The sequence below is a fragment of the Panthera leo genome, chromosome B4 (assembly GCF_018350215.1).
Source record: "Panthera leo isolate Ple1 chromosome B4, P.leo_Ple1_pat1.1, whole genome shotgun sequence".
Taxonomy (NCBI): Eukaryota; Metazoa; Chordata; class Mammalia; order Carnivora; family Felidae; genus Panthera; species Panthera leo.
In genome coordinates this window covers 23358350-23371500 of record NC_056685.1, presented here as the reverse complement: position 1 = coordinate 23371500, position 13151 = coordinate 23358350, and the positions used below count along the sequence as shown (strand labels likewise).

Sequence of the window (13151 nt, the reverse complement as noted above, 5' to 3'; positions counted from 1 at the left end):
AAGAAGAGAGTAAAGATTGTGTTTCCTGTAGTGAAAACATTCCATGTGGAATTCATGGAAATGAATTAGAACTTTTGAACAGTGGAATAATGAATATTGGGATTACTTTAGAACCACCAAATATTTAAAAATTCCCAAATGAAATGGGAACCCAAGCTCAACATGCCTGTTTGATTGTTGCTTAGGTTTTTCTCTATGTCTTTCTTTCAAACTTGGTGAATAAAAGATACAGCAAGGGATGCCAAGCTCTAAGAAGTTTCCAAACCCACAAGATACCTCATGCACTGGTGGACTTTTCACAACTATGAAGACATGGACAAAGATCTTAATTTATAAAAGAATCCTTATCAGGGAATAGTTATTAAATCATATAAATGTGGTTGAGAAGAGTTAAGCCATAACGGTGATATAGAAAGATACAGAGAATAACAGGAGGTAAACAGAAACCTGGATATAATTTTTTTGTATATATTCTTGTGCTTGATTAAGGAAGGCGGCAAAATAGCTTTATTCTCAATTACATCTCTTTTAAATCACATTAGATTATCATCACCTAACTTCTAGAAGAAACCAAGGAAACATTTCAGTGCTTGCCTAGATCTGAACTAAAGTTTGATGCTGAGATTTAGCCATGCAATAGAAGTTCCACATGTCCGTGACATTACCATCTATCAGTCACCCTTTTGCAGCCTTGTTTCTTGTAGGTAAGGTATATGTCTGCTCACTTATTCTAATTTGTCTTGGTCATTGGTACTGTTTATCTTCAGTCTATGTTCTGAATGTGTAGTCAGATACTGACTGCTAACCAATGAAAGAATGAACTCCACTATATCACCACCTGTATTAAATTTATGTATTCCATGGGGTTCCTGGGTGGCTCATTTGGTTGGGTATCCGACTTCAGCTCAGGTCACGATCTCGTGGTTTGTGAGCTCAAGCTCCGCATTGGGCTCTGTGCTGAGAGCTCAATGCCTAGGACCTGCTTCAGATTTTGTGTCTCCCTCTCTCTCTGCCCCTTACCTGCTCGCACTCTCTCTGTCTCTCTCTCGCAAAAATAAATAAACATTAAAAAAATTTAAAAATAAAAAAAATTAAAGAAATTATGTATTCCAAACTTGGAAGCCCCATATTGGAGGACTCTGCCTGCCAGCACTAAATCCAGGTGAAAAAGTATGGTCTTCCTTACTCTAGAGGTGACCTTATAAAGATAATTCAGGCATGAGAAGTTAATTCTACTCGTGTTAGTTTGTACCAACAAATTAGGAAACTCATAGGGTAAAAGAGTTTTAACTTTTTAGCCATGAAAAATTTAGTTGCTATTGTGCAAAATCTTGACGAGGCACAACTGACTAGCAACTTACTAAATAGGGCAAATAGATTTAGAAAAAAAAAAATCTGAGAATCCTACTACCAACATTTTTGGGATATTTATTTGCTGCCTCCATTAATTTAGAACAATGTTTCTCAGTCCCAACTCTCTTATCCTTTACATAGAATAGTGGAGTAATAAAAATTTTTTATCAATAGCATATCAGTTTTATTCTACTTCAGTATTTGTAAGTGAATTATGTAATGTTTAAAAGTATACATAATTTTGTTTTGCCATGCCAAATTTGTACCAATCTCTTATTTTGACTGTTGGACAAGTCAGAGGTAGAATTTTATAAAAAGGGCTCAGGGCTGTCAATTTAGTTTGTAAAACTTGCTCAAAAATACCTCCCAAATTTGAACATACCATTAGGGGAATGTGGGGACCATTGTGTAACTGCTGGATTTTTAGCTTTATCATGTTTCCTCACACTGTTCTAATCCTGACCATAGAAAATATTACAAGATAAAGGAAGCTGAGCTCATTCTTTATTCTTTCAGCAAATATTTATCAAGAGCTGACAAATACTTTGTTAGGTGTCAGGGATATAGTGAGAACAATCCAGGTGATGTTGCTGGGGAGTATTATAGCTACCAGGCTGGGAGAGAAAGGAGGGATGGGCAGATGTAAGCATATGAGCTGTAGATAATGTATTGAAACATACTCAGAAAATTCAAAGGGGTGAGTCACAGGATGATAAATAGTATGAGTTTTATAGTATTTTTTATTATCGTTATAGATGATCTCCAAAGAGGTATGGCAGCTAGTCTGATCCAGAAGTATTCTGGAACATTCACATTTTGAAATTCATTTTCCACCAGATTAAAAAAAATCACTAGGCTTACTGGAGGGGTTGTGAGAGGGGGGATGGGCTAAATGGGTAAGGAGCACTAAGGAATCTACTCCTGAAATCATTGTTGCACTATATGCTAACTAATTTGGATGTAAATTAACAAAAATAAAAAATAAAAAATAAAATAAATCACTAAAAAGCTCTCAGACTTCTGGGCCTGGAAAACACCCTCACATTGCCCCATGTTCACCTGTCTTTTATAGTTGCAATGTTTACACTTCTATTTTATTTTTTTTTAATTTATCTTCAGTAATCTCTTTGCCCAACGTGGGGCTCAAACTCCCCACCCTGAAATTAAGAGTCACGTGCTTTACCGACTGAGCCAGCCAAGTGCCCCACACCTTTATTTGTTTTTCATGAAAGCTGACCTCACATTTTTTTTTTTGTATAGGACAAACGTGATTATTAAGAATTATAAATAGATATAAATAACAATGGGATTCTGAAAGTCATCATTTTCCCCTTTCTATGTTTTCAAACAAAGAAACTCAAAGAAGAAACTGAGTCTCATAGAGGTTTGGAGATTTCGCAAGCAGTCTCTACACCTATTTCATCTGTCTGAAACCCTTGTCGCAGGGAAATCACCTGTCTGAGCAGTTCTGGAGATGCCCTATGCAGTGGGCAAATTCTTTAAATGTATGACCCACATTTCTACCTAGAGTTCTACTTCAGTGGGAAGACTAGTACTGCGCTCTTTCAAATGGTTCCCTATTTTGTATTTTTAAAAATTAAATCCGTTTTGACAGGGAAAGCTAACCCAGAATGCATGTTTATAAATATATTAACTATTACTTTCTCTTTTTTTTCTAAATTGACTCCTGACATTGATGTAAGTGTACAGAGCTTCTTGACGAAAATTTTCCACAACCTCCAGGTAAAACCTATCTATTGCTTCTCCACAGCCTGTCCCTTATATAGAAACATTTCCATTTAGGAAATGGAATAATTTAGCTTTTAGTACAGGTTTCCTCTTGGCTGACTGAAGATATAAGAATTTACTCTTGAATAACAGTCTGAGTATAAAAAAAATCTAAGGGCAAACACACTACTTATAGAAATATATAAAGAGAACTGCAAAGAAGCATCTGCTGCACATTAGAAAACACTAAATTAAAAGAGGTTAAATACAGAATATCTAGTGCTACATGCACTAGAAAGAAAAATCAAAGATGCATGAAAGATAAATAAATGGAACTGCTGTAGGGTAGTGTGAAAAAAAACCCACAGCAACCACATGTCGCTGATTTTTTAAGACAGTCCTAATTTCAAATATTTGTTCCTGTTGTTAAACTATGTGTCTTGACTTTTCTTTAGAGAAACGTGTTGCTGGAGTTTTTGAAACTATGGTGTTCCAGTAGTTTGTAGGAACAAAACAATGCCTGAAGATAACAAAACAAACACCACCACCATTTGACTTCCTCTCATCTCATGGTCTCTGCACCCTATCACTAGTCTTTTATTTTCTGAGACCCTAATGCTACCATTTAACATCTGTGGGAGTATTAGTTTCACTAATGCCTGCCTCTCAAGTCTTGCTACTTTTATCTCACTGCTAAAGCCATGCCCCAGATCTTCCAATCATAATCTCTCCTCTTAGCGTCTCTCTCCTCACCTTCACGGAGACCTGCTTATCATCCAAAGAAATGCATTTCCAGCAGCAGCTATGGATCTGTATTTTTTCTTGTACTTCCTACCCCGCAGTCCTCAGGAAAGTGAGCGCAGGGTCCTCCTTGCTTTCTGTGTATCCCCTTCTCTGGTGTTATCCAGAATTACTGTATTTAAAAAATGTCTACTTTTTCCATAGTTTCATCCTTGCTAGCGTAAAAATTTGCCACCAGGTAAGCTGTCTCTCTGGAGGAAAGCAGAGTCTAGTGGCAGGAAAATACAATAAAAACAGCCCATGAATCTAAAGAACTATCGCAGAGGGAGCAGTTAAATAGCCTGAGAGAACGTTGTGGTCAGAATGGAATTCTTTTTCTTTTTTTTTTTTTTTAAGATTATTTTGAGAAAGAGAGAATGTGCATGTGTGTACGTGAGTGGGAGAGTGGCGGAGAGAGAGACGGGGAGAGAATACCAAGCAGGGTCCATGCTCAGCACCGAGTCTGATGCAGGGCTATTAGATCCTGACCCGAGGCAAAATCAAGAGTTGGACGCTTAACTGACTGAGCCACCCAGGTGCCCCAGAAGGGAATCTTTTTATGAATGATTTGGGAGGTAGGGGAGTATCAGAAGACAGGAAAGTCATATAAAGTGAGAGAGGTCACTGGAGATAAGGGGGTTAATGTTGGATGAGGGGTTACTTTAGGTGATAAGAAGAAAAAATAAGAATGGATAGAAATACAGGAAGATCTATAGATATGTAGGCAAGATTTGGAAACAACTGATGTCTAATTGCTCCTACTTACTTTTTTCAAGGAGGAGGCATCTAACAGAAAAGAAGTTTGAAGGTATGAAGAGGGAGTACAATATAAGACTTGAAATAATCACTGCAAACAATGTTCTAATGATTGATCAGGGAAACAGTATTATGGAATGCCCAGAACACAGCTGAGATAAGTGATACGTGTTTTATTTACTATGTTCATCTGATTACTTCTTTGGAGTCAGTAGTTCTACACTTTAGAATAGCATCCAAATTACCTAGAAGGCTTGTGAAACACAGACTGCTGGGCCCTGCTATTCTTTTTTTTTTTTTCAATATATGAAGTTTATTGTCAAATTGGTTTCCATACAACACCCAGTGCTCATCCCAAAAGGTGCCCTCCTCAATACCCATCACCCACCCTCCCCTCCCTCCCACCCCCCCATCAACCCTCAGTTTGTTCTCAGTTTTTAAGAGTCTCTTATGCTTTGGCTCTCTCCCACTCTAACCTTTTTTTGTCCCTTCCCCTCCCCCATGGGTTTCTGTTAAGTTTCTAAGGATCCACATAAGAGTGAAAACATATGATATCTGTCTTTCTCTGTATGGCTTATTTCACTTAGCATCATACTCTCCAGTTCCATCCATGTTGCTACAAAGGGCCATATTTCGTTCTTTCTCATTGCCACATAGTACTCCATCGTGTATATAAACCACAATTTCTTTATCCATTCATCAGTTGATGGACATTTAGGCTCTTCCCATAATTTGGCTATTGTTGAGAGTGCTGCTATAAACACTGGGGCACAAGTGCCCCTATGCATCAGTACTCCTGTATCCCTTGGGTAAATTCCTAGCAGTGCTATTGCTGGGTCATAGGGTAGGTCTATTTTTAATTTTTTGAGGAACTTCCATACTGTTTTCCAGAGTGGCTGCACCAGTTTGCATTCCCACCAACAGTGCAAGAGGGTTCCCGTTTCTCCACATCCTCTCCAGCATCTATAGTCTCCTGATTTGTTCATTTTTGGGCCCCGCTATTCCAGGGTCTGACAAGCAAGTCTGTAAATGTGCCCAAGAATGTGCATTTCTAACAGGTTCCCAGGTGCTGTTGCTGTCATTGGTTTTGAGAGCACACTTTTGAGAACCACTGCTCTTTCTCCATCTAATGATTAGGTAGAATCAAAACCCCTGAATTTGGTACATCTATATATATCTATATATACCTTTAGGAGATATATCTATATCATCTATATCTATATCTATATCTATTATTTATAATCTATCTATGTATATCTATATATGCCTTTAGGAAAGAGTTATACATATCTCTCTCCTGAAGGCAATCTAGATTGACTTTATGGATTCATCATCACATCACATTCCTCGTTCTCCAAATTCCTATAACAGGTTTTCAAGACTCACAAGAAACTTACATATCCAGTATTAGTCACAATGTATTCCAACATAATCTTCTTTTCTAGTTGGGCACTTCCTTCATGTTTCATACAATTTCCATCCACCTTCACCACTATTCCTATCAAAGGGAATGTTCCCTGCGCCACTTTACAATAACCTAAATATTACCCATGGCTCAAAGAACTTCTCTTTTATAAAGATTCCTGGTTTCTTGTCCAGACTGTTGTCTTCCTTTATTGAGCTACTATTGTAACAAGAGTCTTCACCACATAATTTTGTTTTTAATAACTTTTAACAATTTCCATTTATTTATACAAACTAATAGTAAGCTATTTGGTGAGAGGAATAAGGGTTTTATTCATTTTATATCTCCTGCAAAACGTTCAACACAGTATCAGAGAAATTATAGATACCCAGTGGGTCTTATTTATTGTATGAAAATTTACTTATATATAACAAAGTTTATGGAAAATAAATTACAGATTGCTGTCAGCTATATATTCTTATTCACTCTATATAGACATCAGATATCATAAATATGATTTTCTTTAGAGTGTAAAAGAAATTTTTAAAAGGCCTTGAATACATCTCAAAACCAAGATGTACAAATACAAAAAAAGGCTAGGTAAATAGGCCATGCTTTCTGCTTGTTTATTCCCTACCCAATGATGTATTTTGAGTATTATAAAACAGAAAAGAAATATAGTGGGCTTTTCTTCACAGTAATATGGGGAAATGATTTTTCCTAGTTTGGTTAACTTGGATTGAACAATATAAAATAATGTCAGAGATTTATGTTGAGTAGAAATCTTATATCTATACAACTTTTTAAATTTTCATATCCATATGAAAGTCAGAATCAGATTAGTTCTACGCTTTATCTTCTGACATTGATATATACTGATATGGATCTAATTATAATTTCTGATCTCTTCTTTGATATTAATCAAAATAATGATGATTGGCTTTACATATTATCAATATAACCATTCTTTTATATACCCACATTGCTTTATTCATACAGATATCAGGCCCAGAAAATTTCTAAAATGTCTTGCCCAGAAAAATATTATTACATTTAAATTATAAACTAAATACATATTTTATTAATTAACTTCTGGCAAAATACTAAATGTGAATATTCAACCAAGAATCTCCAAGTATGGGGAGACAGAAAATAGGAATTAAACTCATGTGTTTATTTTTTACATCTGCCAAATAAAATTAAGATTTGTCCTGTGGTTTACTGAGGGGAATGACAACAAAATAATAAAAATTCGTTTTCATTATTTTTTGTATCTTTAGAGGCCTAGCTTAAAATAGCCTAATGTTAACAGCAGAAAAATTCCTGCTGATTTCTCTTCCTCATTTTTCAAAAAACCAAGATGCCAGAGAAACCCGTGTTTCTGGCCTAAGCCTTTATGTGATTCTCCCGAGTTCTCTAGTTTCTAAGTCATCAAACTCTCACTAATCCCTAAAAAGCATGGCTTCATTTTTGTGTAATATTGGACCTCCAGAGAATTCCTAATAAATTGTCTTCAGATGAAAGATAGATTAATTAATCATTTTGCAAGGAAAATCTCTACACAGGGAGTACCCTGGATCCTAAGTCTGATTGATATATCACAGGACCAAACCTATATTAAAAATTCCAGCATGTCTCCTTTTTTTTTTTCCCAACTAAAGAAATAAATCAAGGGAACAGCTACTGTTAATCTAATGGGAATACAGTGAGAAGGTGGAAAATAGAAACTCTCTGTGCAAAGAAGTTGCCTTTATTTGCTGCATTTCTCCTTCCTAATTTCCTCGATTGTGTTTTCTCAACAAAACTACAAAGCTACATAACTATGAAAAAAAGAATGGGAACTCAGAAAAAGTTTGCAATCCACATGTCATTATTGTCCTTTTCATAATATTGCTTTACCAAAACCATATCAGGTGAAATTCCTTTCAGTTTGGTAAAGGCGGGTGGTAAGGCTTCTACAGAAGTCTATTTTAATGCCACTGGAAAAAGGACAAGGCAAGTGCACAAAACAAGTGACCACATACCAACTGCTGTCATGTAATCCCAGCGCTCAGTGAGGCACATGTTGAAGATGAGGTGATCAGATGTTTGCCCTTGGCCAATAAGTGAAATCTGCCTCTCCAAATTCTGGCAAACAGACGAAGTCCAGCCAACAAGAAACCAAAATACTACCAGGATAATTACTGCCAGCATCCTCATGACCCGTCCACCAGTCATATATGGAATCCGTTGGGCTGTTCGTGAAAGAAACACTTTCAAAACCCTGGAAAAGCAAAACATCAAAATGTGAAGGCAAGCTTAATAGTCAGAAAGTAAAACTCCACAATATTTTATTTTTCTAGGTGAAATTTAAACCCACCCACATCCTACTTATGCAGTTTTAACATGAAAAAAACCTCAAAAACAGTATTGCTTATATCTTCACTTAATTTCATTCTAGTTTTTAATCTTTCAATAGCAAAACAGATATCCTACATTAGATGCCAGTGAGTCAACAGATTTGCAAAGGATGGAATTCTTTTGAGTATGTATTAATATTTCAAGGAAAATACTCAAGATCTTAAAAAAAAAAAAAGATCCAGGGGCGCCTGGGTGGCGCAGTCGGTTAAGCGTCCGACTTCAGCCAGGTCACGATCTCGCGGTCCGTGAGTTTGAGCCCCGCGTCAGGCTCTGGGCTGATGGCTCGGAGCCTGGAGCCTGTTTCCGATTCTGTGTCTCCCTCTCTCTCTGCCCCTCCCCCATTCATGCTCTGTCTCTCTCTGTCCCAAAAATAAAAAATAAAAAACGTTGAAAAAAAAATTTAAAAAAAAAAAAAAAAAAAAAAAGATCCATAGGCAAACATTGCTCACACAGGGTTTCTAAGGGCTCAAAAATAGTCCTTAAAGTAAGTAGTTGGGTTTTACAATATTATACTAAGTCAAAAATTTCCTTAAACCAGTTTTTCTAACAGTAGAATGTTACAAAAGTTATTTTCTGAAAATTATTCTAAATGACCTCTCTCTATAATTATTTCATTACCTTACCAAAAATAATAATGAAATAAATATGAAAACAATGAGAGAGATATTTAAATAGGGTAACTGAATTAAGATCACCATATTAAAGAAGAGGATTGGGACGACATTTAAGAAATGGATTTGGAGAAACTTAACAGAAGACCATGGGGGAGCGGGAGGGGGAAATTTAAAAACAGAGAGGGAGGGAGGCAAACCGTAAGAGACTCTTAAATACAGAGAACAAACTGAGGGTTGATGGGGGGTGGGGGAGAGGGGAAAGTGGGTGATGGGTACTGAGGAGCGCACTTGTTGGGATGAGCACTGGGTGTTGAGTGGAAACCAATTTGACAATAAATTTCATATTAAAAAAAAACTAAAATAAATAAATAAATAAATAAATAAATAAATAAATAATATTTTTTCTATGTATGCAATTCAAATGAATAGCTAGAGTTGAGAACTACTGGGTTAAGTTATATCTAAGAACTATTCCATTTCTAGTTATTGTGTGAAGGCAAAATCCAAAGTTACTGTACAGGTCCTTCTGTTTACCCATTTCTTTAACTTTATCCCCAGAATATTCTTAGCTGATTTTAACTCCCCACTCTCATTCTGAAATTTTATGTCACAAAATTGTGACTTAAAATAAACTACCATGAATGGTTCATGATACTATGGGGGTATCCACAATCAATTTCCAAAAGGCAAAAATAAATTTATTTTCCCAAATTTCTATTCTGTCCTTCATCTCATTCTTTATAAAATTTTTATGAAGTATTCCTATGAATTCTTCACAAAAATCATTTTAAGTCCAGAAATGAAACATACACACTTAAAATAGCCTAGATGTCTTATACTATTTTTTCTGTCTCTATAGACCTTCAGTAGCTCTTCCAGAATCAACACAATACACCTAGCAAAGAAATTGACTTTTTAGCAGACTTTTATTTATCCTTCTTTCCCCTATATCTTTAACTCCATTGTCCTTCAATGTCCTTCAACTAACACACAGCATGAAGTTATTTAATACTGAATAAAATACCCTCAACTTTGCTGTGGAACAATGTAGCAAGATATGTATAAAAAAGAGTACAGCAGAAGACCTCTTTAACTATTCTCCACTCAACTAGTTTATCAGATTAAGGGTTATTCTCCATTCTCTATGTAAAACATACTGAGTACTGCCCATGTCATGCTAAATGCTAGCAGCGACACTCAACTTGCTACCTCTGTCTGGTATGCCTCAAACACTTCGACTCCAACCAGCTGAATTGCTACTTGTTAAGAATCAGTTGTATGTGTCCCCAAATAGTGCCCATTGTTATCAATTTATATAATTTAACCAAATTATAAATAAAATAATTACACATGACTGAAACAAAAGGAGACTTATTTGTATAAAATCTGTCTTGAAAGCTTTGGAAAGACTCCATGTAGGTGAATCATTAAATAGGCTGTTAACCTAGGGGAAAGTGAGGAAACTTTAATATATTGGGGTGGTCAAAAAACAGAAAAATATAGAAAGATTCTATGCTCAGAATGCTTTAAAAAAATCTTTAGATTTGTGGTCTTACTTATTTATTTATTATTATTATTTTTAAAATTTATTTATTTTTGACAGAGTCAGAGTGCAAGCATGAGCTGGGGAGGTGCAGAGAGAGACAGGGAGACAGAATCTGAAGTAGGCTCCAGGCTGTCAGCACAGAGCCTGAAGCGGGGCTCGAACTCACAAACTATGACATCATGACCTGGGCCAAAGTTGGATGCTTAACCGACTGAGCCACCCAGGCACCCCCAAGTTGTGCTCTTATTTAAAGAACCAATATTGTGAACAGTAGATAATGTACTACAGTAATTTATGTTAGAAAGAGAACAATGCACTCCAAACGTCAGACCCATAGTCAAACAAGGGGCCTATTTAAAAAACATTGGTAAATGATTATTTGTGTGTTTTAAATTGTAGTCTCTTATACACTTTACTTTAATGCCTTTCAGTTTTAAACAAGTGTATCAATTTATTGACCAGTGACTAATCCCCATAAGAAAGACTTCTACTGTAATTAGCAGATCAAAAAATTCAGAGAACTCTTAGAAATAAGAGAATTTTTTTTTAAATTAATGTGTTTTGCCAGTTCCAGTCTTATTTTCTGCAGGAGAAACTTGCAGCCACTAGGTACACATAATTGTTTCTGGTCATACCTGGATGAATTCTAAATTTTGAAAGACTAGGAGCTTAAAAGAGGAAATCTGGCTCATTTTTATGGTCTTCTATATTTTGGCTAGGCAGAAAAAAAAAGAATTGTTCTAATTCTAGACACAATTTGAATTGAAATAGAATTATAATAAACAAATATTTATACAGTGACAATCATATACTGGGTATCATGCTAAGCAACATGGGAAGAATAAGATACAGTTCTAGAAGCTTACAATCTAACTAGAATCAAGTGTAGAAATAACTACCATATAAAACAGCATATATTCTACATTGTATGTACCTAGTAAGTCTAATAACCTAATAGAATAGCTTATATTTGGCCTGGACTTCAATGGATACCAACAGAAATGGAGGAAAGTGGAGAAGATATAAGGAGATATTCTAGCTTGAGAATAACATAACATAACAAAGTACAAAGCAGGAAAAGTAAGTTGCATTTTGCAGAGGAAATCTATATGATCCCACTTTGATAATCTTTTAATCAATAAATCTGAATTCTAAATTATTAGAAATTTTCATGTTTTCCAGCTGATGTCTTGGGTATTTATTGTATAGTCTGAGAATTCAAGATTATCATAGATCCCATAATCTTATTTCCAGAGAGGAAAAACCAAAGCCAAAGGCTTCATGGGTCTCCTGTTATTAGTTTTATTGGCTTTTGAATACTAGGAAACACACTAACACAATTGTGCACTTCAGTCTGAGCATTTCAGGATATTGGGTTTTGTAAAATGGAAGAAGATGAATTTTTCCAGCATTGTTTTCAAATAAAATGAGAAAATTCTGCCATATCTTTAAAAAACAAGCTCTTGTTAGTTTATATGGGTTCACTCCCTAGATAGCAACTTCTAAAAATGAAATCCTTAGATATGCATTTATATGAAATACAGCTGTAGGAAAAAATACAATAATTAAATTTCTTAGATTACTTTACTATTTTTTTTTCATAGATAAATCTTTAGGATACCATCTGTTCAGAAGGTTTCACTGTTTCTGAAGGAAAGCAGTAACATATACAAGAAGATTGCAAGAAATTGACAGAGTTTAAAAAGGCATATTTAAAGAATATATTCAGTTCTCATTATTAACAGTAGATAAATTCATGGAAATGATGTTGTAACAATGAAAAGGGCAACCCAGGAATTGGCTGTCACTGGAGTATCTGTCTCTACTTTTTTACTTCCCACACATTTCTGGTTTGAGCTCATAAAACTCCGCTGTCAGGACTTGTACTTCTCCAAGTATCTAATTGATATTTGTACTTTTTTTTTTTTTTTTTTTTTTTTTTTACTTGATCTCTCTCCAGCTTTCAGCATGGCTAAAGCACTTGGCTTCCATTATGTCACATCCTCTTGATTTTCTTCCTATTCCTCTGTCAGCATCTTTTTAGTTTCTGATGCAAATTCTGCTTCTCCAGTCTTCCCCTTAAGTGGTAGTGTTTCCCAAGGACCTCCTAAATGTAGCCATCTAGATCTATTTCTTACTTTAAATATTGTACCCAGGGAATTCCATTGACACCCCTGTTTCAGTTATCTACATGCTGGTGAGACCCAAATCCTTATCTTCGGTTTAGATCTCTCTCCTGAGCTCAAGATCTTTCTACTCAGTGACCTACTAGACATCAACATGTCCTCAAATGAAATTATCCCTCTTTCCACTCCTTCTTCCTCTAGCCTACTTTTCTCCTGTGTTACTTATCTCAATGACTAGTATCACTTAATTGATCAAGGCAGAAACCTAGGAATAAACTTTAATTTTTCTCTCTCACTTACATTCCAGACATGAAATGAGTGATCAAGAATTTAATTTCTACCTCTTCAATATCTTTCAAATCCTTCTCTTCTCCATCTTCACTGCTATACTGGCTCCTGGTCATCAACCTGCTCCTATAGTAGCTTCCTAACTAGTCTACTTA

General features: G+C 35.6%; 1 protein-coding gene across 1 annotated transcript in view; it reads right to left on the bottom strand.

Annotated features, from left to right (window-relative positions):
* The window catches only part of GPR158 (G protein-coupled receptor 158), a 425457-nt gene that overhangs the window by 21499 nt on the left and 390807 nt on the right, over positions 1-13151 (bottom strand). Inside the window, exon 7 of the mRNA XM_042945146.1 lies at positions 8047-8285. Within this exon, the coding sequence (XP_042801080.1) occupies positions 8047-8285 (239 nt within the window). The remainder of the gene's footprint in view (positions 1-8046; positions 8286-13151) is intronic.